Genomic DNA, 26,786 nt, shown 5'->3' with positions numbered 1-26,786 from the left:
TGGGTGCTCAAACCCACATAATTCGACACCGTAAAGTATGTATATGTATATGTAGATTCCACCGGCAAACATGCTGGCATGTTTTTTTTTAATGCTTGTAGAAAAGATAACTTTTAGATGATTTTCTGAAATCACCGAACATATTGTTGATAAATGTAACTCATAAAATAAACACACTTTAGCTGTTCTTTTTTAGGTAAATATACATTTATTTCATTTAATGATTTCTTGCTTTTCAACAATGTAAATATTCAGCTAACAATTTTTGCTCTCTGGAATTCATTCTGTTAACAAACCCAGTTAATTTCGAATTGCATTTAGAGTTTATCTTATTGTATTCTTTTTGAAGAGGACTACAAGTAGGTTAAATTGGTTTAGTACAACTAATAGATTACAACAATCGATTATTACAACTTGTCATTGCATGGTCTCAATAAAAAAGTAAAAAATGTTCTTGTTCACACAACAAACTAAGAAACAGAAGGTGAGAAACAATTCTGTCAATACTTGAATCAATGCAACTAACATCTAAGGTCTATAGGTTTGTGTATGTATATATATCTTATGCTTAGGTATATCCTTCATGAGTGTAGAATCACAGCCTTATCATCGAACTCGCAATGGAGCTCTGTTGTGTTTGAATTGTCAAGTATTTCTGTTAGGGTGATACATCTATTAGTCGCTAGTTTAAATAATCGTACACATAAATAAGCATTGTATTTTCGCTTCTATTTAACAATAGTCGGTAAGGTTGGGTTCAATTCTCGAGCACTTCTGGCTCCCTAATTTTATACAAATAAATATGTAAACTATGACATACATGCAATTGTGCAATTGCTTTCATTCTAGTGTTAAGGCAAACAGTTTAACTAATATTCAGATAGATAACTCGGAAATCTAAGCGCTTGCTCAATCATTCGCTAAACAAATTATTTGAATTGCTTACTAAGTACTTTTAAGATAAGTGGATTAACTAAACTAACGCAATATTATCAATAATCGGTGTCGAAGGCCACATATTTAGAGCGAAAGCACATGTGTACAAGTTTTAGGGGTTGCTAGTCGTCTTCCTTATTTTAGTTGCCGCTGAGATAGCCGAAGAATTGCATTTTGGCGCTTAATCAGGTAATCGTTGTTATAATCTGATTCTTAGACCCATAATCGGTGATTCTGTAAAACGGCATGAATATTTTGTTGTTTTAGGTACGAATTACATCAAAGTATTGCGCAACAATGTAGAAATAAAAAGACACAAAATCAAAAAAAAAAACTAATACATGCTCTAAAGGGTGTACTCAAATCGTGCAAATGAAAAAGTTGCAACTTGCTTGCAGATCAAGTATTTTGTGCCTTTTTACCTATAGATTGATGAGGCTGACGTGGAGCGCGACCAAGTAACTAACAAACCCTCACCTCTGCTGCGCTCCCGTTTGCTTTGCAGGATAACTTTGGTGCTGTCGTCAGGACACAACGAAATACGCACTGTTGTTAGGAGCAGGCTGTAAAAATAATAAAATTAATAAAACGTTTAAAATGGAATTTAAATTGCATACTAACCGTGGCAGAACTGCCACCACTGTGGAAAGCATTATCACTAGCCAGTGAACAACGGAGGCAAAGCACACAAAGATGACCCAGTATGAGGACCGGACTCCGAAGCAATTCATGCACACAGAATCGTAAACGATCGCAAAGAGGTAGAAGGAACCTAGACTAAGCACTATGGATAAGACATGCAGCACAGTCTGAAAAGAGAAATACGGAAATCTAATAAGCATACAGATAATTTATTAACCTTGTTGAATAAACTCACCCAGGAACGTATTTCAATGGCACAATGTACGAGGTTAGCAAAGAGGCAGGATGCTGTTATCGTCGTACCGAACTCCCAGATCCCTACATCACTCTCCGCATAGGCGCACAGCGCCACGAAAAATATGACCAGGCTCTGATAGAGGGCATCCAGTAGTATTAGCCAGAAGTCGTGTGGTCTATAAGCTACGCCAAGTCGACCCTGAAATCGAATGGATTCACAATAGTTAATCATATAGATTATGAATACAACTTGCTTGCTAACTCACATTTTTGTAGAGATATGGATTTTTTAGCAGGAGATCTTCGGGCACACGCTTGTCGTACACTCCAATGGCCAATGGCGGCAGCGAGGTGAATATTAAATTATACAGCATCAAGTACATCTGATCCATCATCACTTGGCCAGAAAATCCACAGTACAACTGGTACCAGAATATCAGAAAGACAAAGGCCTGGAACAAAGGTATATAGTAAGATTTAAAGTTTCCGTATTATATATTCAGTTCCTAATAAATCTTAAACTTACAGCATTCTTATAAAAAAAGTATAAAATCATGCGGGCCAATCGATCGTAGCACCAATATCCGTGCGCCAAGAGCAGGCGCTCCAAGTAACGAAAACGGGGTAGAGTGAAATCAGCGGCCATGACGGCCTGCATGCCTTCTTGACCAGAGATTCCAACGCCCACGTCTGCCATCTGGATCATGGACACATCGTTGGCGCCATCCCCGATGGCCAGGGTTCGCAGGTTGAGCTCCTCCTTAACCACTTTGACTAGGTAGGCCTTCTGCAGCGGAGTGGATCGGCAGCAGAGCACCGAAGCGCACCGCTTAGAGAGTCGCAGAAAGGGCAGGATTAGTTTGGACCTGTAAATTGGAAATGCAATTAAATAAGAGGATAAAAACACACTTTGTGCCTGACTCACTTGGGATCTAAAATAAATGTTAAGGTCTTTCCATCCACTACCAATGCGCGTTGTTTCTTTCTTAACGACTGGCCATAGCCCAACGAGGATGTTGTCTTGTCATTCTCCATATCAGTCAGATAGAAATTTATGGCTGTTTCAGCAGCATCGCGGGATCGTGCTGTTAACCTAAAACGACGCAGGAATTACAATTAGATACGTCAATGTTTAAATGAAGGGCGTTGTGGAAGCACTCTTAATTTATAACTTTGCTTGCCTTATGAGCTCCATTTGCTGGGTAAATAGCTTTGCAGAGTAGGCAATATTTATGGCCGTTTCGGGCTTGTCACCAGTCAGAACCCAAACTGAGATCCCCGCGGAGAGAAGCGAGGCTATCGTCTCCGGCACTCCATCTTGTAGGCGATCTTCGATGCCTGTGGCCCCCAATAGGGTCAGATTGCTTTCCAGCTTCGCGAATGAGTCACGTAATCTTCGTTCGCGGTTCTCCAACGACATCTCGATTTCCTGATGCCGCGCCCACCAATCCGTATAGTCGGCAGAGTGCAGAGTCCGTTTGGCCATTACAAGGATGCGCAGACCTTCGCGGGCATAGCGATCTAGCTGTTGCTGTGTCTGTTCTCGCAATATGCCTAAAATCAATAAATTAATTCATTAATTATCGGAACAGTATGAATTGTATAATGCATGTGCCACTCACCTTCGGGACTGTTATGCGAGCAAGGCACCAAGACGGGCATGATAGAGCTATCTGCGCCCTTGGTGTACAGCACAATCTCCTGACTGCCAATCTGTCGAACCACAATTGACATGCACTTGCGACTGGAATCAAAGGGCAGAACCTTGAGTATCTCGTACTCCCTTGTGGCTCCCGCCATTGGCATGCTGACCAAAATCTGGTTGGGACTGCGATTCAGTAGGCAGCAATCATAGCTATAGGCAGCATTCACGAGAGCCAACTCATCAGGACTCTCGGCTTCGTAGAGCGGTCGCCCATCGGCGGTTCTGTAAATCGTTCCCGTTTTGGATGAACTGGAAATTATAATGGCAAGCAATTAAGGTTTATCTTTTGATAAAATCAATAAATGATGAAACTTACGGCAACTTCATTCGCTTTCCCTGAGTTTTGGCATTCAGAAAGGTCGCTATACTGGTAATCTTGGAGTTAATGACTGCCTTGGCCCTACCGGTGGGCGAAATACTGTTGGAAAGGGACTTGTTTTTCATCGGCGGTGATGGTGATTCAGACTCGGAATTCGGTGACGATTCAGCCGAGCTGCTGATGGGTGAAAGAGTTGGCTGATGGCTCTGAGCCGGCAACGCAAAAAGGAGATTGGGAGGTGGAGAGGGAGTCACCGATCGTGATTCAGCCAGCCTGATATAACGATCCGCTGGGATGGACACTACCTGTTGCTGTGTCGCAGGTCCATTTATTATAGTCGTCGTTGTGGTCGTAGTTGTGCTACTGGCCAGCAGCTTCTGTCGCTGCTTGCCGTGCTTAAGGTTCGCCGGGCTGTTTCCTATTTGCTGCACTTCGATAATCCCACTGGCATTCATCATATCTCGATGAGGGGCGGCACCCACGATAACCGTGTTGCAGATGGCCAGTACCACGAGAAATTCTTGAATGCGCTGCGCATGAGGTGTGAGATATGTTCCTTGTGTAAGTTGTGCCATGTCGCTATTCAGATTATCATTCGGAATCAGTGGTGGCGCCGGTGCGCCTGGCTTAGAATATATCTTTTCAAGCTCCGAAGGCGGATGATTGTAATCCGATCCATTGACAACGCATCGTCGAAAGATCATCTTGTTCTCCGTGAGAGTACCTGTTTTATCTGTAAATATATGCTGGATCTGGCCCAACTCCTCGGTTATGTTCATCGCCCGGCATTCCGTTTGCTTGTTAGTCTCCGCATCGAATAAATCGACATTGTTGTGGATGTGAAAGACCTGCAGGATCTTGCACAGCTCGATGGTCACGTAGAGCGACAGTGGAATCATCACCTGCAGGATGACGATGTACGTCCAGAAAATCCACATGCTCTCCATATTGGCAGTCAGTTTATTCGGTGGCAAATAGGGCACCGGGAAATGGGTAAACGAGCTCAACCACATTCTGCATCCAATAGCGCCAACAACGCACAATATCAACAAAATTATCACACACCTGAAAGTTAACACACCATTAATATATATTAAGAGATAATTCGAAATATTTTACGTACCATATCACATCAATATTCATTTGCTGTTCCACCTGGGATCGCTTGTACCTTGGACCACTATTATTCAGCATAGACTTCGTTTCATGTCCCGCATAGACTACAATACCTTCGATATAGTCCGTATTCTGAAGTAAAGAACAAATTCAGATAAAAGAATGTACATTTCACCCGGCAAGAGTTAACCCACCTTCAGTCTGCTCTCTCTCAGCAAAAGGCACTCGGTCGATATGGGCACACGCTCACCAGTTGGATGTATTAAGGCCCCATGGAATCTATATAGCTTCGTGGTCGGCGCATCCGCTTCCACGCGACTAACAAACTTGCTGGGCACAAAAATGCTCTGCATCTCCTCGAAGCCACGTACAACCTGCGAAGAAATGACAAATATCTGTAGAATCACGTAGAGCTACTGGGTTAGCTAATTGCCGGGAACTCACCTCGCGCCGCTTCAGATTCGTTTCACCGTCCAAATCGCAGGTGTCTATGTAGCACACCCCTTGGGGGTCGCTTGTCCGCAATAGCAGGATGTCCGCCGGCACCGTTTCGTTGTTGGACAGGTGGACAATGTCCCCAACACGCAGCTCCTGCCATTTCACCTTCTTGTACCTCTCCGTTTCTCTGTAATAAAAAAAAAAATAATACAAATTGTTGTAGAATCGTTTTAAGTCATTCAAGTCTTTAAAAGAAAAGATTAATTCAATTATATATCAATAACAACCGAAAAAATCTACAATAAATCAATACATATATTTTTACATCATTTCTTTAAAATAAAATGGTTTAAAGTAAATATTTGAAAATGCCAAAGAATCGCGCTCCAGTTGGCTTTCAAAATGTCAACTTCTGGTCACGAAATGTCGCTCAGGCTGTCATACCTATACAGATATAAATATCAATGCAATATTCATGAAATGCTCGTCATAACCAAAACTCAATTATTGTCAAATGAACACATTGATGGTCCGCCACGCAAGACAATTTACATGCGAGTTAAGTTGGACTGTTATGGTTTGGCTGGTTATTTGGTTAGTGGTTTAGGGTAGGCTAAGGTCAGGGATTGGGATAAGTGCTTTGTTAATGGAGAAGGTGTGCCAAGTGGGGAGACCGACCAGCTGTGGCTTGGCGGTCAGGGCTCGCATGTGGGTGGGTTATTAAAGTAACTAGTAAATTGCGAAATAATGTGCCACCACTTGGCCTCGACCTTGACAAAAAGAAGATGACGATGAGGAGGCGGCGAGTGGTTGCTGGAGTTTCCCCCTGCGTCACCGAGAAAGTATTCCTCTCTGTGTGGTTCATGGTTTTTTTTTTTGTAAAATTTCGTGGGTCGCATGTCAGCTCGTTTTGGGAATCATGTAGTGGCGTCATCTTTGCCCTGCTTTGATATTTATGAAAGAGTCCGCAAAGAGAGTTTGCCATGGGAATGGGCAGGAGGAAGTGCAAGGACGGGGACAGACCAATTCCATTTCATTCAAGTTCACTCCGTCGGACGCGAAATTGTTATGGTTGGAAAATGTAATTTTTAAAAGTCGCGTGTCCGACCCTCTGCCCTGAACTTTCTGTCATTGTGTGTCCAGTGTCCTTGCAGTGCTAGAATCCAGACTGTGGCATGTCCTGTCAGCCTGCTGCGGCACACAGCTACAGGAAAAATAAAATAAGAAGGAAAACAGGTCGGCGGTGAAAGCTTTTGCTTTGGCCATCGTTCTAATTGGGTCATTAGCAAGATTGCACATTCTAACGCAATTGCCAACGTCCCCTTTTAGCCCCTTTGTGGCCATATAATTATATTTGTTTTTTTTTATTATTATTGTGCTGTGTTGTGTTACCATTTTCGCCGACCAACTCTTGTTTCTGGCCTGGCAAATGCAATTCCCTAATTGACAGGTGCTGACGTTCTGCAAGCCATCGGTTCGGTTGACAGAACTGCGTTTCCTTATATATCACGTACATGTCATTTTGGCCAGGTTCTTCAAATGTAATCGCATTTTATTAAGCACTTCCTCCGATAAGATATTGATTCGATCACTATGAGTGCTTTATTTTGTATGACGAAAGCGTGCTATAAACTATTATTGTTGGGGGGTTTATTAGATCACCCAATTCCGATTTCTTTAAAATTGCTCAGTTTTCTCAGAATTGTGTTTTAAAGTTAATTGAATTGAGGTCGTGTCCCAATCCATCAAGGGTGATAAGATTTAATCTATCAATTGCTAATTTTAGTACCGGAAATAAACTACTTAATGGTAAAATTCAATTTGTTGTAAATGTTCACTTTATGCATAGAATTCAGGTTTATATGAATTACTAATACTTTTTTAGTATATCAAAATTGAAATCAACTCCCAATTACAACCGGAACTTAATCCACTGTTTATAATTATTTGATGTTCTTTTTATGAGCATATTCATTTGTTTTGATTTTGATTTTGCTTTCCCTCTCACTTTCCTTGCAACTCCAAGTTTGCCATATTTTTATGCGCACACTTTCTCCGGCGATATATTTTATTTAGGTCAAGTGTTACTCACCCGCTGACCGCGGAGTCCGCGTCATCAATCATATTCCTACGGATACAAAACAAAACCTTCAATAGCCGGATCGAGCGGAACAACAAGTGCAAGTTGTAGCGCGAAGGCGACAGCTGTTGGTCTTGTAATTATCATCATTATGGGCGTTGTCTTGCGGCGCGTGACCAACTGTTGGCCAAGTGTCAAGTCCATTAACAAGCCACCAAGCAGCCAAGCAGTGCACCCACCGCCAGGCGCGATATTCCGCTTGTATCCCTCGGGGAGGACATGCAGCCCCACCAGCCACGTCAGGAGACGCCAGAGGAGCGAAGCGGATGGCGGTCGCAGTCAGACAAGTTTTTTGTGCCAGCCCTGCTTTATTGCATGTCACCTAATTGGGCCCTCCCCACTTTAGTCGCGGATTCATATTTACCCCGAGGGCGTCTCGGCTGTTGAATCTTTAATGCTGTTTTGGCGAAGCGCAATTACCGGGCCTGACTCGATTTATTAGGCGTTTTCCAGAAATGCAAAATTAATGCGAGTTTAACTCGACGATGAGCACGTTGATTGCTGAATTATTCGAAAAAAGAAGCCACTTGGAATAAAAGTGAAACTCACGCAACTTCGCAACCCAAATTGAAGTTGTGTTTTCGATTTCGATTTCGGTTTCGGTTTGGATTGAAGAGAATGTGGGTCGCATTGGTAACGCCCTCTAGCGGCAATTTATTCATTCTCGCGCCTTTCTCTGCGCTTCTCACACGCCCCTCTTAATGGGGTGAAGTTGGTATGTTTTCTCCCTTCAGTGTGTCAATTAAAATGGTGATGGTATCGATCTAACTTAAGAGCGAAATTACATGCCTCTCTTCAAATCGAATTTGATGATGTTCATGACGGGACAGGAACTACATTAAGCTGAGTCATGGGGATACATACGAACCCGTATCATTCATTATTGATCTACGACCTCTTCTGTGTTGCACTTAATTAATGAAGTTTAATACTCTTCATAAACAGAAGTTTCCTATTTATTTTCAAATCATCGTTTGAAAATCGATCGAATTCCTCAAGAAATTTTTATCATAAATATTTGCACTGGTTTCAACTACTACAGATAAGATAGGTTTCATGCATGTCCAAAGAATCAGTGCACTCAATTTATGTAGGACAATTGCGTCATGGATTTCGATATTACCTAGTCAAGAAGATCGTGGCCACCGGGAAATCGTATTCTCAGTGTATTGGACCGTGCACTCGATTATTTAGTGCTCCCATCTGGCCGAACTGCCTTCCTCCTCGCCATCGTATACATGGAAATTTATGTGGCCAAAGTGGGTCATGCATGTTCGTTTGAGGTAGTTATGGACCTGGGAATGGTAGGGTAATTTCCTAAGGTTCGCATAACATGGCCGGGCAATAGAAGTGGGCAAATGCGCATGCCCCCTTCCGTTAGCGTAGTCAATAAAGTGCTGCAACATAAACAGGAACAGGGAGTGGGATTGGAATTGAGACTGGGAACGGGAATGGGCAGACTGCTATCCGCTCATATGTGAGTTCATGTAGCGACAAGGTTGTTATTTAAAAGGCACTTTCCGTAGACCCAAAGTAAACATATGTGGGCCGGCGATTAGACAACTTACACTTGCCCAGGCAGCGAAAAATCGACTAGCAGCAGGCCGAACATAGAGCAAATTAGGCAAAAGCCAACGAAGCGTTAGCCAGGTTGTGTAAACATAACCAGAAGGACTCTGCCGGCGGGATCCTACCCCTCACTGTGCTGTCATAAATAATTCAGCATTTAATAAGCCCATATCCACCGGAAATCCCATCCCCATCCAGATGAGCCCACGCAGATAAAGTTGGTCCGACATCAGACTATGGACTGTGTACTCCACTGATGACGGTGAACTTGGGTCTACGTAAATTAACACATATTTACTCGCTTTTGATATGCACAGTATTGCCGTAGGTTCGTTTAATTGGAGCGATAGATGTCGATATTGTTTGTATTACTCTCTATTCGCTAGGGAAAAGATTGCTGACTATTGTTGTATTACTTCGAAAGGCACCATAAATCATTATGTTAATATTCTATCCCTGATTTCCTTTGTATTTGATTGTCTGCTAATGATGTTTGGGAATAATGAGAGGAAGACCATTTCCGATTTTTAAGACAACTTTTGTGGCTACTCTTTGAATGACACCCACCGCGCGCTACATTGTTTTCATTAATGAAAAGTTTGCCCACAAGTTCCCCACCCACCATCAAGTCGGAACACTCTGAAGGTCGTCCTTGCAATGTCCGTCATGCTGAGTTTGGTTTTCCCGAGCTGTATTGGTCTGAGTTAATGCATTTAAGGCGCACCCAAAAGGCGAAGCGACGTACCCATTTCCTCGACACCGAATGGAAAAATAAAAGCCAAGTAAACAGAGCACGCAAGTGATTTTTATAATACATTTTTAAAGTTTGTCCCCATTCAAGCGAAGAAAGGGCGGTGGGTGGAAAAGAAACGCCCACGCGCACTGGCACTCAAACAGAAACAGTGGCAGTGCCTCATTAACTTGACTAAGAGCCATCGCGCATGAATCAATCATGTAAACATTATTAAAGCACAAGTTGTGGGTGGTGGGCGGTGGGCGATGGGCGGTGGACGATGGGCGGTACGGCAAGCGGTTCAATGGAGCCCGCAATGCCGCTAGACGGGTGTGTACTTAACCCACCTTTGGCCCACTCCGTCGCCAAGAAATGAAAAGACAGTTTGGTCATGTAATTAGCTCGTTGCACGCAACAGAGGACTTGGAAATGAGAAGTGTGTGTGTGTGTATATAGTCTGGTTTCAGCGGCCATCGCTCAATTGCCCGCCTAAATTAATTATTAATAAAGCTCTTTTCCCCTGGCAAAGGAATGTGAACGCAGGCGGGCAAAACTCATATGACAATTATCGGCCAGCACTGCAAGTAAGGTCAATTATTGGGAAAGGCCAAACAAAAGTCAGTTTATTTGTCCAGCCATCCGTCCATTCAGCCAACCAACCAAACAAACAAACTGACCGCAAATGAATGCCCAGTATCTCATTCTCATATTTCATCAAGCTATCGGCATTTGTCGGTGAAGCTATTCGAGTTGCCTCCGCTGATGTTTTCCTCCATGTGGACTACTCAAATCGTCATTTGATATCTGGGCAGTTGTCATATCTCTGAGATTCCTCTCATATCTGAACAGCGTTTTGCACTTGGCAATCGCTTGTTGGCGGCAAAAAGCGAAACTGGAATTACGGATGGAAATGTTGGGATATGAAACTCAAATGGGGGAAGTATCAGTCAGTTCTGAGTGCAAATATTGTAATGGGCAATCCCCAAGCTGATTGCAAATTGTGTTACAGAGATAGATACAAGGCAAATAAAGTCTTCCGCGTGGCCCAGTCAAATTGGAATCAAACAATCACATTCCCTGTTTACTTGCTTTCGGCTAACAACTAAAGCCATTCAAATGATCTGTTGGAGTTTTGGGTAATGTGTGCTAAGGGCGTGTCCGGAAATTTAGAGCGCCAATATTAGCCAACTATTCAAAGGGATGTGTAGTTACAAATTATTCGAGGGGAAAATACTAATGATTTTCCCGTAGTTCTTGTACGTGCTCTTACTTAATGAGAGTCTGAAGAATTCATGATATTATATCCAGATATATATGTCATTGAAACTGATCAAATATTATCTCAAGTGTTTTGATAGCTTTGCAAATAACTAGTTTGAAATGCTCCCTCTATGGCAAACAACCGCAATAACTAGAAGATAAACTTATTTAGTTGCTGAAAGAAACTTGTGTATCTGGTTGGTTTTTATTTTTAAGTAAAGTTAAGTCACTAAACTAATGATCAATTTTCGTTTGACATGTTCTGAAAAGATAACAAATGTTGTTTTGCGAGTGGCGGCTTGTCGTCTGGTTGCTGATAAAAAAAACTTGAGCATGTTGCAAAATCAAACCAAACCTTGCCTAAATCATTACTAAATAGTTTCTTTTCCATTTGGCAGAGTCGTCAATTGCATCTATATACTACATATGTATGTCTAAACCCAAAGCCATCACCTGGCTGACCATATTTTCCACCTCAACTTGTCCCTGAGCAAAACTCTAGCCTGAGCTTTGGCTTCACTTGAACCCAACTGAGTTGGAAACAAGCCACCGGATCAGTGACACTGCAAGAAAACCACCGAAGACGAATGGAAAAACTTGACCAACAGCAAACAGCAAGCTCAACTGACAATTGCAGCACGGTGTTAATGGTCTCTGGGGTTTGTTAACATGGCCATTAGACGTGGAGCCGGCTTTGCAGGGGCATCAGGTTTAGCCAACGCCATCGAGATTGGGAATCCGTCGGAGATAGAGATACAGAGTCTGTGGTTCTTGCTAGACAAACACCGCTGTGCGCGAGTCTCCCAGGCTGGAACTGAGATTCAAGATTGAGTCCGAGTGAGTTTGAGACAGTAAACGATGATTGCCAACCGGTTTGCTTGAATGGGGAATGGAAAACCCGTTTGTCTGTTGCTGTATTTTAGCATTTTCAATGTCATGAGTTCGGGCCTTACATTGTGTTGTGCTCGTGTGTGGCGGGCAAAAATTAAGCCTTTTACCAAACGGGCAAACAATAAGCCATAACCCAATGAAAGCCCAAAACCAAAACTGAAAAAAAAAAAAACGCAGGAGATCAACGTAATGGCACAAGAACAGATGCGCCCCAGTAGAGCATAACCATCAGGGGGATGTGATATTCGCATTTCGATCATCAACACCACCATCATCTAAGTGGCTTTAGAACAACATCCGACAGATACATTCGGTGGTACGGTTCTGCGGTCATATCGCGATTGCTTTTCAAGGTTAGCGTTCTCTCTATTTTTTTTTTTTTTTTTTTTGTTCGAACCCGCAACGTGCCCCACACAAATTCTTCCCACAACCTTGATGGCCGTGTTTTATATTTATATTTAATGCAGAGACCTCAAAACCAGAACCAGAATCATAGAGCTCCGGCTGCGATGGAATATATGCATGGAGTTTCGGTGAAAGTGCACACTTGACACCTGAGAGAATCGCCAGCTGATTGCCGCCCATCTCAAACTGACAGTTGAATAAGCTTATTCCGGCATTTTAGCTAGCACACTTTTAATAAGTTTAGCAACAGGAAAATTAGACCATTAAATATTTATTGAATTCCCATGTATTTCAAGGTAAGTCAAGTTCAAGATCGTAAAACAAAAGTTGCTTCGCATTTGGCTTTAAATTTCTTGAATGCAGATCTATAACATTTCAATTGGCTTAAATCAACTTTTTAGAATGGCATTTAGTGCACTTACTTTATTACTATCATAAAAATTCAAATTTTATGGTACGTGTTTCTCTCTCATTATTAATTTTGAAATTTTCATTGAAGTACCAGTGCTCGAAATGCAATTTCGCAACTATAGGATTTTAGCATTTACAAAATGCAATAAACAATCAAGCAGAAATAAGAAATAAGCAAAAGAAAATGTAAACTTTCATGCATGGCGAGTTGCAGTGAGTGGCAATTGCTGTTTACAGTTTCCGCTTGAATCCAGAAAAAATCTCGTATGATTCAGATTGCCAGATGCGCCAGTGTGTTGCATAATGCATTACATAAGGTAAAAGTGCTACGAATGAAGATCTTTTCATTTTTTCTGTTCTGTAAGCGAAAACCTTTGACCACATATAGCAGAAAATGCTATGGGGCGACCTCGTCTTCAACGCGATTGGCGTTCAGAAAGTTGCTGTGCTGTCAGTCTTTCGATTGCCCACGAATTCACTTGATTGCACATTTATTGCAAAACTTCAGAGATGACTTTTTGCCGGTCATATCAATAATAACTGCACCACGGAAATTCCCTGGAAGTCAACGAGAGCAAATAAAAAGTGGAGTCCCGATTGATTCATCCCACAAACGGTCTCTGATTAGTTCAATATATATTTGAATCACCCTAGATTCTTACATAATTTTTTACAATTTATTTATTTTTATACCAATATATTATTCACATCTGTCGCAAAGTGGTTGTCATTTGTTTTTAAGTTAAACAAATTAATAACATTGATCGGTGACTAATTTTATTTCTTTGTGTGCATTTAATATCGTTTTAATTAAATTCTCAGACTTTTCTCACTTCAATTTGGGTTTAATCACCCAGTTAGCACTTTTAAAAACGATTCGTTACGGTAGCAATTAACACAACATTTAAAGAGAAATTTTTGCAAAAAAAAATACCTAAATCTAGATACTTGCAAAAGTGAAATATTTTCAGTTCACCTTGATCCATTAAATAGTTCATTCGCAATCGCAATGATAGTACAAGATGGAGCGAAGAAACCTCGAGCAGTTCGCACAATCATGATTCATGAATCATTCGGCGTTCACTCCGCATGGTCTTGAATTCGATTCGTGGACAAAAATCGGACAGGCGTGAGATGGTCAGGGCCGTTAAACTGGAAATGCTGCCCCCATCGAAGAGGTAAATATGCAATCCGGTAGGCCTGTTCCTCAGACACGCTGCCTGCCTGCCCCACTGTGCCGAGGCTTCCAGCCCCAACCGGCTGTTGTGAGTCAGTTGACCAGTTGGTTGGTTGACTCCAACTGCCATATTTGGCATGGCCCGTATGCGTGCCATTTGCATGTATTGCGGCGATTTTGTGAGCGGAAAATTTGAAGTTTGGTATTGGTTAGTTGGTATATATACAAATATATATATATACAAACCAATAATAAATATTAAAAAAGAAATTGATATAACAACAGTTCTTACTTTGTTATATCCGGTTCCGAAAGATAAACATTTTGTTTGGGGTAATGTAAATCTTTGAAATGAAATCTTTCTGGGAACTAAATAGATTTAAACATATATATAATAGGTTTATTTATATACGTATTTCTTTAAAGTTGCTAAAACCTTCAAAAGTTCAACAATGTGAATTGAATTAATGTGCCACCCAAATCAATTCGCAATTGTTTTATTACCACTGTGCTGGACAAGTTATGCGAACACAATAGTGACAAACAACAAAATCGCGCTGGTAAGGCACTCTATGTTTATAGCACAAAAAATAAATTCAAATTTAATAGTAATAAAGATAAAAACCTTATAATTTGAAGAGAACCTGCTGCAGTTGGGTTTTAGTAACAGTATAGAAATGAAACCAAATTTCTTCAAGTGTAAGTACACGTGCACTGCAAGTAAATTGTCACTTGGTTGGAAAGTCTGCCAAAGAAAGGTGGTGGCAGATAAAAAGTATGCGTCAACCACGCGCAAATGTGGGACAAAAGCCCAAACCCAAACCCCAACAGACAGAGACAGAGACAGAGACAGACAGAGAGAGAGAGAGAAGAAAGTGGGGGGACGGTGAAAAAGTTTAGTTCAAACAGCGAGGGAAAGTTTAGCCAGCTAGTTGGCACTGCTGCTTCTGCTCTCCTGGCACTTTATCGATTTCTAGATCACGTTTTAAAACATATATGTGTGTGCCAAACAAATCGCAGACGGGACGCGGGGCAAACAATTCCCACCAGCAACCGGTGGTCGATGGGCTGGAATTGGGTTTGTTGGTTGGTTAAAATCTGTCTGCGCCGGAGGGTTTGCTTTACTTTTCACGCAAAACACATCTGAAAAGTTTTCCCAACGGGAAATTGACAAATTACCAGCGTAATTGTGAGCATAATGCACAAGTGTCGCATTATTGACCAAATTTGTTTGTCGGTTTAAACTGGTTAGTGGAATGATTCAATTATTTAAATTTTCGTTGGTTGAAACTAGTTCTATGAACAAAGACTCCAATAAAAATGCATTGTTAAGCCTGTTAACTTTTATCATGCCAATGGTATCCTAGTTGATTACGAGTATTAATCAATTTAAAAATATATGTAAAATTTAATTTTCTTATATCAAATTTATGAATGAGAGAGACAAGAACTTGTTTATCTAATTTATCTCTCTCCCGTATTTTAATATAGTTTAGTATAGTATATAGTATAGAAATAGAACAATTTTTAATTAGTTTGTGACTTAGGGATTAATTTGTCATACTGTGTCATAGTCTAAAACTTCGCGCTTTCTTTTGTTTATAATTATGAATCAGTCTGGCATAATTTAATTTCATTCCTAAAAGTTATATTTAAACACAATGATTTACTCACCCATCGTAAACGCGGCAAGTGGTGTTGTTTATCCTCTTGTCGGACGCCCTTCTTCTCCGATCCTCGAAGAGATCCTTTACAGCAGTCACTCCCAGGACGAAGAGGACCGGTATCATGGCCACCTCCTTGCCAAACGCACTTATTTCCGGCACCCAATTCAGCAGGACAATGAAGATGAAGTACAAGTTGGCCACACGATGGAATTGCTCCAGCAGATTCTTCGGTATGAACGAGAGCAGCGTGTACTTCGTCGTCCGTATCTTGTTGCCCACAAACTGACCGTTGGGATGATCCCTCTTTGGGGTCTTCGGTGGCACTGTGTGATTGGGAACCACCGTCCGATAGCTTCGCTCCTCGAACTTGTCGGCGGTGTTGTAATTGCACAGGGTAAGGCGTTTCCACCAGGGCGGTGCTTCCGTCCGCCGGAGTGTGTATATGGACTCGGATCGCGATGCTTGCCGCGAATGGCCACGCCCGCCGGTCGCTGATGTGGGCGCCGAGGGTTCCCTCGCCGGTTCCTCCTTGTGACCCGGTGGCAGGATGAAATCCGTCTTGGATCCCACGCGACTGTGACCTCTGCCCGCGGGCGCAGCACTTCCGGGTGGTGAGTCTGTGATTTGTCCCTGCGAAAAGGCTCGCTGGTGGCCCTTCATGGCCGACTTGATGGGTCGCCCATTGGCTCCAACAATGGCTCCTCCGCCGTGGCTAATTGAGCGGGCATGACCACGCGATGGTGCTGCCATCGCCACTCCGGGAATGCCTTGTCCTCCGCCAGGTGCGCTACCTACGACCGGATTGCCGCCTGGAAAGACATACGTACGCTCCGGCTCTCCCGCACCCATGGCCACCCCGCCCAGACCCGTAGACGTCGTCATCATCAGGCTGGTGGTGGCGGAGCTGACACTGGCATTCGGGATTCCCGATGACAGTGTGTCCCCGGTCAGATTGGGCGGTGCGGAGCGCTGCTGCTGCACTACTAGAAACTTTCGCCGCAAGTCTTCCGTGTTCGCTGAAGGCATCTTCGCGAGCCACAACCATCAGATTAAATTCTTCGGCCTGGCCACGATCTACGCCGGATATGTGTGGATTCTCTGCGTTTTATCTCAGTTAAAGTTCCAATTCGATTCCAATTGCAATCTACCAAGCGATCGAAAAGTTGATCCTAGCACCTGGTCACGTAGGTTGGGGGTGACCCCTTAGTTGCAGAGGCCATGATCTTCTGAAATGAATTAAAATAATTAAATTAGATATGGTTTTCAAATGCTAAGATAAACGAGATAAATGAATGCAGTTGTAAAAACAGAGCAATCCGATACAAATTTATAGGAGCTATGAAAACATAAAAAGTCTGCCTAATTAATGCCACAAAGTTTATCGAACCCATTCGACGCACTCAAGCACCAAAAATACGAAAACGAAAGACAAAAAAATAATAAAAATAAAAACGCTATAGTCGATTGCCTCGACTATCAGATACCCGTTACTCAACTAGTGGGAGTGCTAACAAGAAAGTTCAGCGATCTGTTTGGCATATCGATTGAAATTGGCAAAAATTAATAAAAAAAAAAAATTAAAAAGAAATACAAAAAAAATCGGAAACGCTTCCTTCTAACTGTTACATACTTTTCAACGAATCTGGCATACCCATTTACTCTACGACTAACGGGTATAAAAAACGCGCATTTTAAGCTCGGCCTTGATTCAAGACTTGGGGCTTCCGATAAGCCAAAAATCCGAACTGAAAGCATCACGAAAAGAGCAGTGGCGAGCACAAAGAGCCACAAGGTCAAGCGTAACGCGGGTGCCGTGGAAATGGAGGCGTTTGCTACTCCAAAAGCTGCAGGTGGGTGGCCCTGCGTCGTTGTTTTCTTTGGATGGCCTAGCTGCTTTTCAAGATTTCAAGTTCTCGATCGATAGCCGCATTGACAGAAAAAAGTTCAAGGTGTTCGAGGCTAAAAAAAAAACAAAAACATTTATCACACTGGGCTTGAACTTTGATTTCTGAGCTGTCAAATGTGTCTGAAACAAGGTCAACTATAATTGGAACCTTCTTTCATATTCATATTCGCAAGTGATTGAAAACCCAGAGTGACTGGTATCTAAATATCCGCGCGTGCGATTTCCTGTTCCTTAAATAGATTCTAAAGCAATCATTTTATATGCTATAACTATTGCAAATTTTTAATCCGACTTCCTCTTGAAACGATATATTTGTTTGATTTCGAGAACGTTCAGCTTCTTGAAAGGAGAATGCCTATCTACATTCAAATATAATATAAAGACTTGAATAAATTAAAATGTATAATCGCTTTAAATTCCCAAGGCTTATCATTTCGAGCATTACTTCTTGAACGAAACCCCAGCACTTGGTTTTATTTTTAATCAATGAAAAACAAAAGAATAACGCCCAATTGGCATTTAATTTAATATCCAATCAGCGAAGAACTAATTTGTGAAGCCATTCCGAATGGCAAACTTGCGGCAATGGCGTAATACAAATACCAAATATATACATGTGCATATATGTACATCCGATTGCGGTTTCTATATATGTTCGTTATATTTGTGAATACCCACAGAATATTCAGTGGGCACAAGAAAGCTAAAAATGAATTTGGCACACGACCGAGTTTATCTATACGTTTTCTTTATACGATTTAAATTAGTAAAATCATTTCGGGCAAATCATAAATCACATGGTGAAGTAAAACTTTCTTTGTTGAATTTTTTGGTATTAAATTTGCTTCATTTTTTTTTTTTTTTTGTAGTTTTGCGTGTAGTTTTATTAGTCATTTAGCTTTCATTGAATTTTTGACTTTGTCATGGCTGAGAACCATAAAAAGACGCCCCAGACAAGAATATGAAAACAAAAAGGAAGACAAGTGTAATAGAGAAAAGAACGAAACTTTTACCATGTCTGTCTGCGACTTTTAATTTTCCTTTCTTTCCGTTTTACGAGCCACAAGAAAAGACTTTCGAGTGCCAAAACTTGATTTATTTACCAGCCCCCTTCCGATGGGTTAAACGACCTCAAGAAGGCGGCCAGACTGATAAGTCCATTCCTGCCCCGGCTAATTAGTGGAAGCCCCCCCATCTTCAGTGGCCGACTTCAAAGTGCATTTGTATCTGGATGTAGACGTATCCGTATCTGGCTTTTAGCTTCGATACTTCCATCGGCGGCAGCAATAACAAAATTGAAATTATTTTTAGCCACGCACATGCGAAATAAACCGAGGAGATAAACAATTCCATCAGGTCAAGCCCAAAACCGGGTGCGATTACCACAAGCGGTATCAAAATAAAAAAAATATAAAAAAAAGCGAAGAGAAACGGGAGCATTACGATACAGATAAAAATAAATGCGACTCTGTTGTAAAGTTCATTGGATTTTCAATAGCAACAAAACAGACGTCAGATGTCCAAGATGCTCATTTGTCATTGTTATTGAACTCGGGGGAAAAACGATTGAAAAACCAATTGACGAGGTGAAAAACTCACTTAAGAATATTTCAAATCGCTCGCACATTTCGCATTTTCATTTTGGTGCTCACTTTAGTTCATTCAATGCACTATGGTCCAGAATTCGTTTTTTTTGGCATAAAGTCTAAATTTTTATGTCAATATATCGTCCTCTAGCAATTATTTTCTAATAGAAAATTGATCATATAAATAAAAACAAAAAACAAAATTGACCGAAAGCTTCACTAAATCGTTTTATGAGCTTTTAAAGTTGAAGTGTTAAAAAGCTGATTGAGAGAATGCAATTTCCGAAAAATTACTTGCTTACTTTTGCATGTGGTATGATCGTTAATACGCATCCAAAAATTATAGTAAAATATGGAAAATAAATGCCAAGGTATGATGTTTTTAACTTATGTAGGTAATATATGTATAGTTGTACTGTTTTTATGTTGTGTGACATCCAATTTATGTGTATTTTAACAGAAAATTCTAACGTGTCCCCTGTGTTTCGTGGAGTATAACTAATTTTCTGACAATTTCTGACAAAAGTTAAAAACGTCAGTTTGTACCTTTAACTATTGGCTTTCACGGTAAAGTAATATCTTTTGCCCATTTTTGCTCGTTTTCTTAAAAATTTGATTTTAAATAGGCAATTTTGAGTTCAGACATAGCGACCTCCTGGACATTTGGAGGCGTAACAATAGGCAAAAAAGTTATGTTTCAAATTACGTTTATTCCGCAATCAACAACAATAATCAGGAATCGAAAAAGACAGAAGAGATTGACAAAAAAATAGTAAATTTTGAATTATTTATTAAAAAAAAACTGCCCGAGTGTAACAGACAACTAGACCGATTTATTTTCAAGCATACCAAGTAGATGGCGTCAAAGATAACAATTCTTGTTAGTGATTTTGAAAACTCCAAGACACCGAAGCAAATGGGACGCCGAAACTTATCTTACCAAAATGAAGGAGAAAGATTAAAAAGGAAACTGAAAATACGAGTGAAGCCCGGAATAAGCTTTACAAAAGGGACCGACTATCACATGCAAAAAAAGATATTCGGATCAATAGGATGAGTGATATTTTCCACAGAGCGATTGATAACTCGGACCCACTATTATCAACAATTAGTTTAAAAGAACGAGAGAGAAAAAATAGGAAAAACCACTTCCGAAGGCAGTAATAAGTCTTTTGGAAATACAGTCTAATTTTAAACCTGATCCATGAGACAAAATATTGGATTCACAATCTGATTCTGATTCGAATTCAGATTCGGAAATTTAAAATGTAGAACTAGAAAAAGAAAAGGGGGATTATTTTTAAAACAACAATATACACGACTTTAAAAAAAAAAAAAAAAAAAAAATGATATTTCGTTGACTTCTGAGCCATACCAGTAGTTAATATGGGAGGCAAGAGAGGGCGTGGTCGCACAGACTTCAAATTTTCTGTGCAAACTATTTGTGATTTAACAACAAAATGTACAAAGTTTCAAGTCTGTAGCTCAATTTTTAGACTTTATGCCAAAAAAATCGAATTCTGGACCACAGTGCAATGGTCGACCTTGCATTGAAAACTCATTTATGGCCCGGCCAATTATAAAATAATTATATATACATCTAAAGTGGGCAGGCGAACAATATGTTAAGTAATTATTATAATACGAGGCTCATATCTTTTTTGGATACAATGCTAGGCTTAAGCCTTTGAAATTTTAAGATTGCAATATTAATTCAAAACAATTAAAGTTCGAGACTAAAGAGTTCAAAGGTAAACCATTATTGAAAACTCAATGCGCAATATGGAATTGTTTACCAATTGTTTCAAATCTATCAAAACTTGAACTCAACCATTTGGCGAAAAGGTGAATTCGTACCAATTGTTTACAAATACAATGCGCAGATATTTCAAAAATGTATTTATTTTCGGAATGATTAATGCATTGCAGAACTTGAGGTACGAAAAAAAAACATTCAAATTGAACTATTATTTGTTTAAAGTTTTTTATGAATGAAATTTTTTTTTGTGCTTTGCTCTACTTGCATATTTATTGTTCGTTCTCGTCATTAAGTTAAAAGCTAAATTAATTATTTATCGGGTTCAAAAGCACTTCCCTGGCAGCTGTTGTGCCATTTTTCCAGTCGAGATATTAATGTTCGTACAACGGGGCGTATAATTGATATAGCAATCCCAGTGATGAATAATTATTTCGAACGATAAGAACACACATACACCTATAGTAACAAATTATAGTAATTGCGCAGCGCAATCGTTTGTTTAAATTTCTGACTTAAATTTAAAACTGCATCGGATCGCAATAAATTATTTGGTAAGTTTTTAACTGACTTGTGGTATAAACGTTATGAAGTCAACGAGCACGACAAATTGCCCACAAATCTTCAGCTACATATATATGCTAATTCAGTGGGCTGCTTAATTAAGGCATCTTTGTGAGACTGAACAATGGAGTTTAAAATATACGATGCTTCGGCATTTGACATGGGAATCTTCCAACACTCTGAGAATATTCGCGCCAACTGGGCAAATTTCAGGCTAGCAAAAACGAAACACCCATCTCCCACAAAGCGGCAACAAGTTTCGCAACTAATTAGAAACTGTTGACGGGGGCGCCTCCACAGCTTGCTATTGCTATCTATTCAATTACATCGTCACCAGTTGACTGACAGGGTTAATTTTTTCAGATGGAACAGAGGTCGTGACGTCGAATCGCAGTTGGGTATTAAAAATATGTGTATATACTCTAAACAAAAAAATATTTAAGAGCCTGATAACTTAAAAAATCATATATTACTTCCATGTGCTAATTCATTAGTAAAAACCTTTTATACTTCTTAGAATTAAAGTTTCTTTTTTCATTTTCTAAAGTAAATCTTGATGTTTTCTCAGAATCCGTTTCATATAAACTTAAATGTTATATATCTTATATCTTAAGATATATATGTATATCTTAAATATAATCTATCGAACTCACGCGTCTCAGAACTCACGCACTCATCACTAACTAGACAACAACTGTGCACCTACACTTAATATACGTCTGATTGAGGCTTTGACCTAAGCAAAGCGCCCGAGTTCAAATTAACATACTAATGTATTCAATTATTCGCATTCCCTCCTAATTTACCACGGTGCCAGAGATCGATTGGCTTTCGATACGAACTAAGTAAGTAATAAAACAATAGGCCCCCGCCTCTTGCCACTTGCCTCCCCCTTTTACACCTGCTCAATCGCAAGTCATTAAAGTTAATGGCAAAAAGTTGGGTATATAGAGAAGTTGGGTATAACAGAAAACAAGCAAAAGCACTTCGTTTTCTATGAACCAGAAAGTGCAAGGCAGTAAAAACAGCAAATGATCTGAGACAAAACAAGAGTGCTCCCAAAATAACAATTTCAATAATCTTATTATTATTCTTTAATGTAATAAATCAAGTGTATAGAAATAAGTACTTATGACTAGCGAAAATCGGAAATTGCATCGTAAAAAACCAAAATATATTGCACAGTATGCGATAAGGCAAACATCATTATCTTAGACAACAATGAGATCATATTGAAGTTGAAGGAGATCCATTGTATGTGGTCAGCATAAATGCACAGTTCTATAGAGATACACACAGATGTTCTCATTACTTGTTCTTTGATCTGGTTTGGTAAACACACATGTGATTTCCCTTTATAATATTTTTAGAATTTGTCAACGTCTGGTGTTTGGCAATAAACAAACCTATTATATGTTTACATAACAAAGTACGGCAACTTATTTGTAAAATTGTACACTTAAGTTTTTCAAAGGGAAGTGGAGACTCGCTGTATTTGTCACAACAAAGCAACAAAGAAACTTGCGAAAGATAAGAAATACCTTATAAATTAAGTGATAACTAATAAGGCACAAATCATAATGACAGGAGGGAGTTTTACGAGCCCTATACATGCGAATCGACTATACCCAATCGCATACTTTATTATCCATTCCATAGCCGAAAACTCAATTCGCAGTCGAACCATGAGAACGCAATGTGTAATCAATTAAGTTAGGCCAGGAATAAATAGAAAAAAAAGTCTGCCTGTAGTGCCAGCGATAGCTGCAAATAAACCAAACACCACTTGAATGTTCAGTATGTGAATATAGTTCATATAGTATATAGTACTCTTGACAGCTGACGTAGTGATAAGGCAGCGTAGCTAAAAAGCCACGCGATGTGGCCAAGCCACGTACTTCGTGCACCCAGATACAAGTGGCATTTTTGCCGGAATTGGTTTATCAAAACTCACGCGTTTATACGAACAAATTCTGAATTACACGTATTCGATCTGCAGGAATGATAACTTCCTGTAATATGTAGGTATATACCCCTTAATCGTTGTGCGAAAGGTTATACATATTTGTTGAAGAGTATGTTACATGTTCTATTCCAAATTCTTCTTTCAATTAAATGAATGAATAAGATTAAAATATCAGCAGACCAGTAAAAGGGTATCATATAGTCGAGGCCATCGACTATAACGTTCTTTTAAGTGCCATTCCTCTAAATGGAAGTTTTTTCCTGAAATTTTATGATTTACCCCGGGAATTTTAAAATGGATTGAATAAGAACATAAGTATTTCTAAATCATATGTAATATGATTTAAATCTCATAAAACAATCTCAAACAAGAGCTAAGTGTTTGGCTTAATAGCTATGATGATTGCATGCACACATGTTGTGTGACTACTATTTAGGCTAAACAATCATTAATTAGCTGATCGTCGTATTTGATTATAAGGCCGGGATCAGTTTTGGTTAGGAAAGCATTTAAAGAATGCAACAGTACGCTATGCGATTTAATTAAACTACAAATTTCAGATTTACAACTTTACCTATTGGAAAATTAAGACTAAATACGATTTGGAACTAATTTTGTGCTATTCTAACCTAGCGGTTAGGTGACAACTGTATGAGACACATGGCAAACAGTGGGTATATTTCGGCTATAAACATCGAATGAGCACTAAGCCAACCATAATCGGCGGCGTTAAACTGTAAAAACAGGAGATAAGTCGACTGCTTCCGCTGTTTCGCTTTGTTTCTGTCTCTGATTCGTCTTTTTGCTGTTTTCGCTTCGACTGCATCGCGAATTGCGGATTGTGGACTGCGAATCGGAGTCAATTGCCTCAAGCTCTGTCTTAACGGTACCTGGAGCAAACGAGAGCGATGGAGCGTCATTGTTTGGCGGGAGGGAGGGAGGAGGGTGGGGGCGTGCGAGGGAGAGCGACTAATAGATTGCATGAAGCAGAGACAAACGAGCAAACAACGCATCAACAAACAGTTAAAAGTTGTTGTTTGCTCTCTGTCTTTCTCTCTCCGTCTCTCAACTGCAATTAGCAAACGAGTAACGTCAACTACCGTTGAACTCAATTGAATAGAAGACGAAAGGGAAGGGAGGTTGATGAAGAAATACCCAAAGACATCGCACAGTGGGTAAAAACAAAGCCAGAAAAGGTCTTACAAATTAAATTTACAACACGAAATTAGAGTAACCCCTCTTTGCCCCTTACAACGAATAAAATGCAAAGCAATAAAAAGAACGGCTTGGTGGAATTTTAAACATGTCACAGGAAAGAGAAATTATTTTTCCCGCCAGGTAAGCAACGGAAATTTTTAACAGCTGCTAGCATCCACCGAATTGCTGATCGGCAACCATGTTTCCAATTTAGTCTTAAAATTTCAGTTTAAATCAGCATGCAAAACATCAGTATTTGTTTTATAATGGCGGCAGTATTTATTCTTATTGATTCTACGTTCTATGTTAAAAAGACACAATTTTGCAATTTAATTAAGTTGTAAAACGTGATGTTAAATTTGAATTCAATTTTATCGTCTTAAGAAAGATAGTACTCAAATGTTATATCTCTAAAATAAATCCTTAATATATGATTTTAGATGTATTATATTTTTAACCATCTGAATGCCAAGGAAAACTAATTTTTAGCTCAAAATAGATTTTTACAATGTGGGGGTCGGTTTCACCCCGACCTCGCATTTGACTTGCAGTTTCTAGTCCCACTGTGCACAGTGAGGCCAAGCATCTTTACTGCATTACAGTGCAAACGAATCCAAACCCGCAGAAAAACAAAAAGCAAAGTTAAAACCGCGACTGTTTGAATCTGTTTGCCTTTTATCAAATGCCGGTAAGACAAAGAGAGAGAGATAGAAGGGGAAAGGGGTGGGAGAAGCCAGAACGATCGGAGGCTGTGTGCGAATGAGTGAGCGAGATGGATGCGAGCAGGTAAAAAACCCGTCGTATTTTTTGGGACGATGGGGGCCGAGGGCGGTGGGCGGGGCAGTTGGTCTGCAACGCTTAACTGGTTCTTGGCAACCAACTTGTTTTTTCTGTAGATTGCCGCCGTCTGTGCTTTATTATGTTTTTTCCCTCCGACTTTATGCCTGTGCAATTTTTAATATGGCAACTTGATTTAAACGAAAAACTTACCCAATAAAATCGTAGACGTGGATTTATGCTTGTTTTTCGATCAATTCAATTGCCTGCGGTTATTTTATCCTTGCCTTCGTGGGGGTTTTGTTTTATATTTTTTGTTTGAAACTATTTTTACACGGGGATGAAAACAACTTTTCAGCATGGCAACAATACAAAAATGTTGCAGCACATTCAAAGCAACAACAAGAACAACAGGGAGGTAACATATGATAACCGAGGTCAGGCGGAAAGTGTGAGCGGGACAGGAGATTATCTTTTTGTTTTCTATTTTGTATGTTTCCTCAGTGAAGGAATTACAATAAATAATAATTTCCCAAAGACTTTATTTCACTTGGAGCACAGCATAAAAATCCCTGAGCCGCTCACTTTTTCACTTCCTTTGGTTGGGTTTTTCCTCTTTTTTTTGAACTTATTTTTTGCCACGAACTCGAGGTTTGGTTTGTTGTTGTTGCTAAGAATTTCAATACAATTATGGCCCAAATAGCATTTTCACTTTTCCACACAAACACGCAGCCACCGCACGCACACACACTCACACAAGTACACAGTTGTTTGGCTCCGTTTTAAATGAAAATATAATCAAACATTTACATTGCCGTGTGTTTTTGCTCCACGAAAATGTATGATTATGTATGATTAGTTTTCCTTGCTCGCTGCACGCGCGAAAATCCGACGAAACAAAGAAACAAGAAACGACGCGAAGAGAACGTAACAACCTAAATAAACCCGATACAAAAATCGCGTCCGAATCGGCTCGTCGTTTCAACCAAAATCACCAGTAAAACTTTGCAGAGGCTTCGGGATGATGTGGCCAGACTCGCTAACTGTGCTAACAGCTGTAAGAGGAATGCCCCTAGTTTCGGAATTAATGTCTATCGTTTCCCCGATAATAAATGTACGAACATGTTGGGTTTCTTGAAATTATTATTATTATTAAAGGTAATAAAAGTCTAATTGATCATATTGTATTCAAAAAGTAAACAAAAGGTAATGCACGAATGCGTGAGATACTATATAAATGGAACTATCGAGTAACTTACAACCCGATAGGTAAGCAGCGTTCAAATAATGCTTACAATATTTGCTACAAATCTGCTTATATTTAATATGATCGATAGTAAATCCTTCCTTTTCTTGTTTAATAACGTCTTACTTTACTTATTTTACAA

The 26,786-nt window shown here is 40.0% G+C and overlaps 1 protein-coding gene across 3 annotated transcripts; it reads right to left on the bottom strand.

Moving 5' to 3' along the window:
* Nucleotides 1-188: 188 nt before the first annotated feature.
* On the bottom strand, nucleotides 189-26,460 carry LOC6731636 (phospholipid-transporting ATPase VB). 3 transcript variants are annotated; one of them, XM_016179853.3, is made up of 16 exons: nucleotides 26,154-26,460; nucleotides 25,612-25,722; nucleotides 15,654-16,872; nucleotides 5,400-5,580; nucleotides 5,150-5,329; nucleotides 4,963-5,087; nucleotides 3,837-4,904; nucleotides 3,438-3,769; nucleotides 2,997-3,369; nucleotides 2,741-2,908; nucleotides 2,342-2,681; nucleotides 2,082-2,267; nucleotides 1,814-2,014; nucleotides 1,558-1,745; nucleotides 1,359-1,499; nucleotides 189-1,170 (listed from the first exon to the last, which is right to left on the bottom strand). In XM_016179853.3, exons 3-16 carry the CDS (start codon nucleotides 16,670-16,672, stop codon nucleotides 1,122-1,124), a joined length of 4,551 nt encoding a protein of 1,516 aa, XP_016024316.1. In that variant the 5' UTR covers nucleotides 16,673-16,872; nucleotides 25,612-25,722; nucleotides 26,154-26,460; the 3' UTR covers nucleotides 189-1,121. The 3 variants fall into 3 exon arrangements, with proteins under 3 accessions (XP_016024316.1, XP_016024318.1, XP_016024317.1); XM_016179855.3 differs by having other exon boundaries at nucleotides 1,414-1,499; XM_016179854.3 differs by having other exon boundaries at nucleotides 26,209-26,460.
* Nucleotides 26,461-26,786: the final 326 nt, after the last annotated feature.

Source organism: Drosophila simulans, chromosome 2L (assembly GCF_016746395.2).
Source record: "Drosophila simulans strain w501 chromosome 2L, Prin_Dsim_3.1, whole genome shotgun sequence".
Lineage (NCBI taxonomy): Eukaryota > Metazoa > Arthropoda > Insecta > Diptera > Drosophilidae > Drosophila > Drosophila simulans.
The sequence above is the reverse complement of the archived record's forward strand: the minus strand, read 5'-3'. Positions and strand labels throughout refer to the sequence as shown.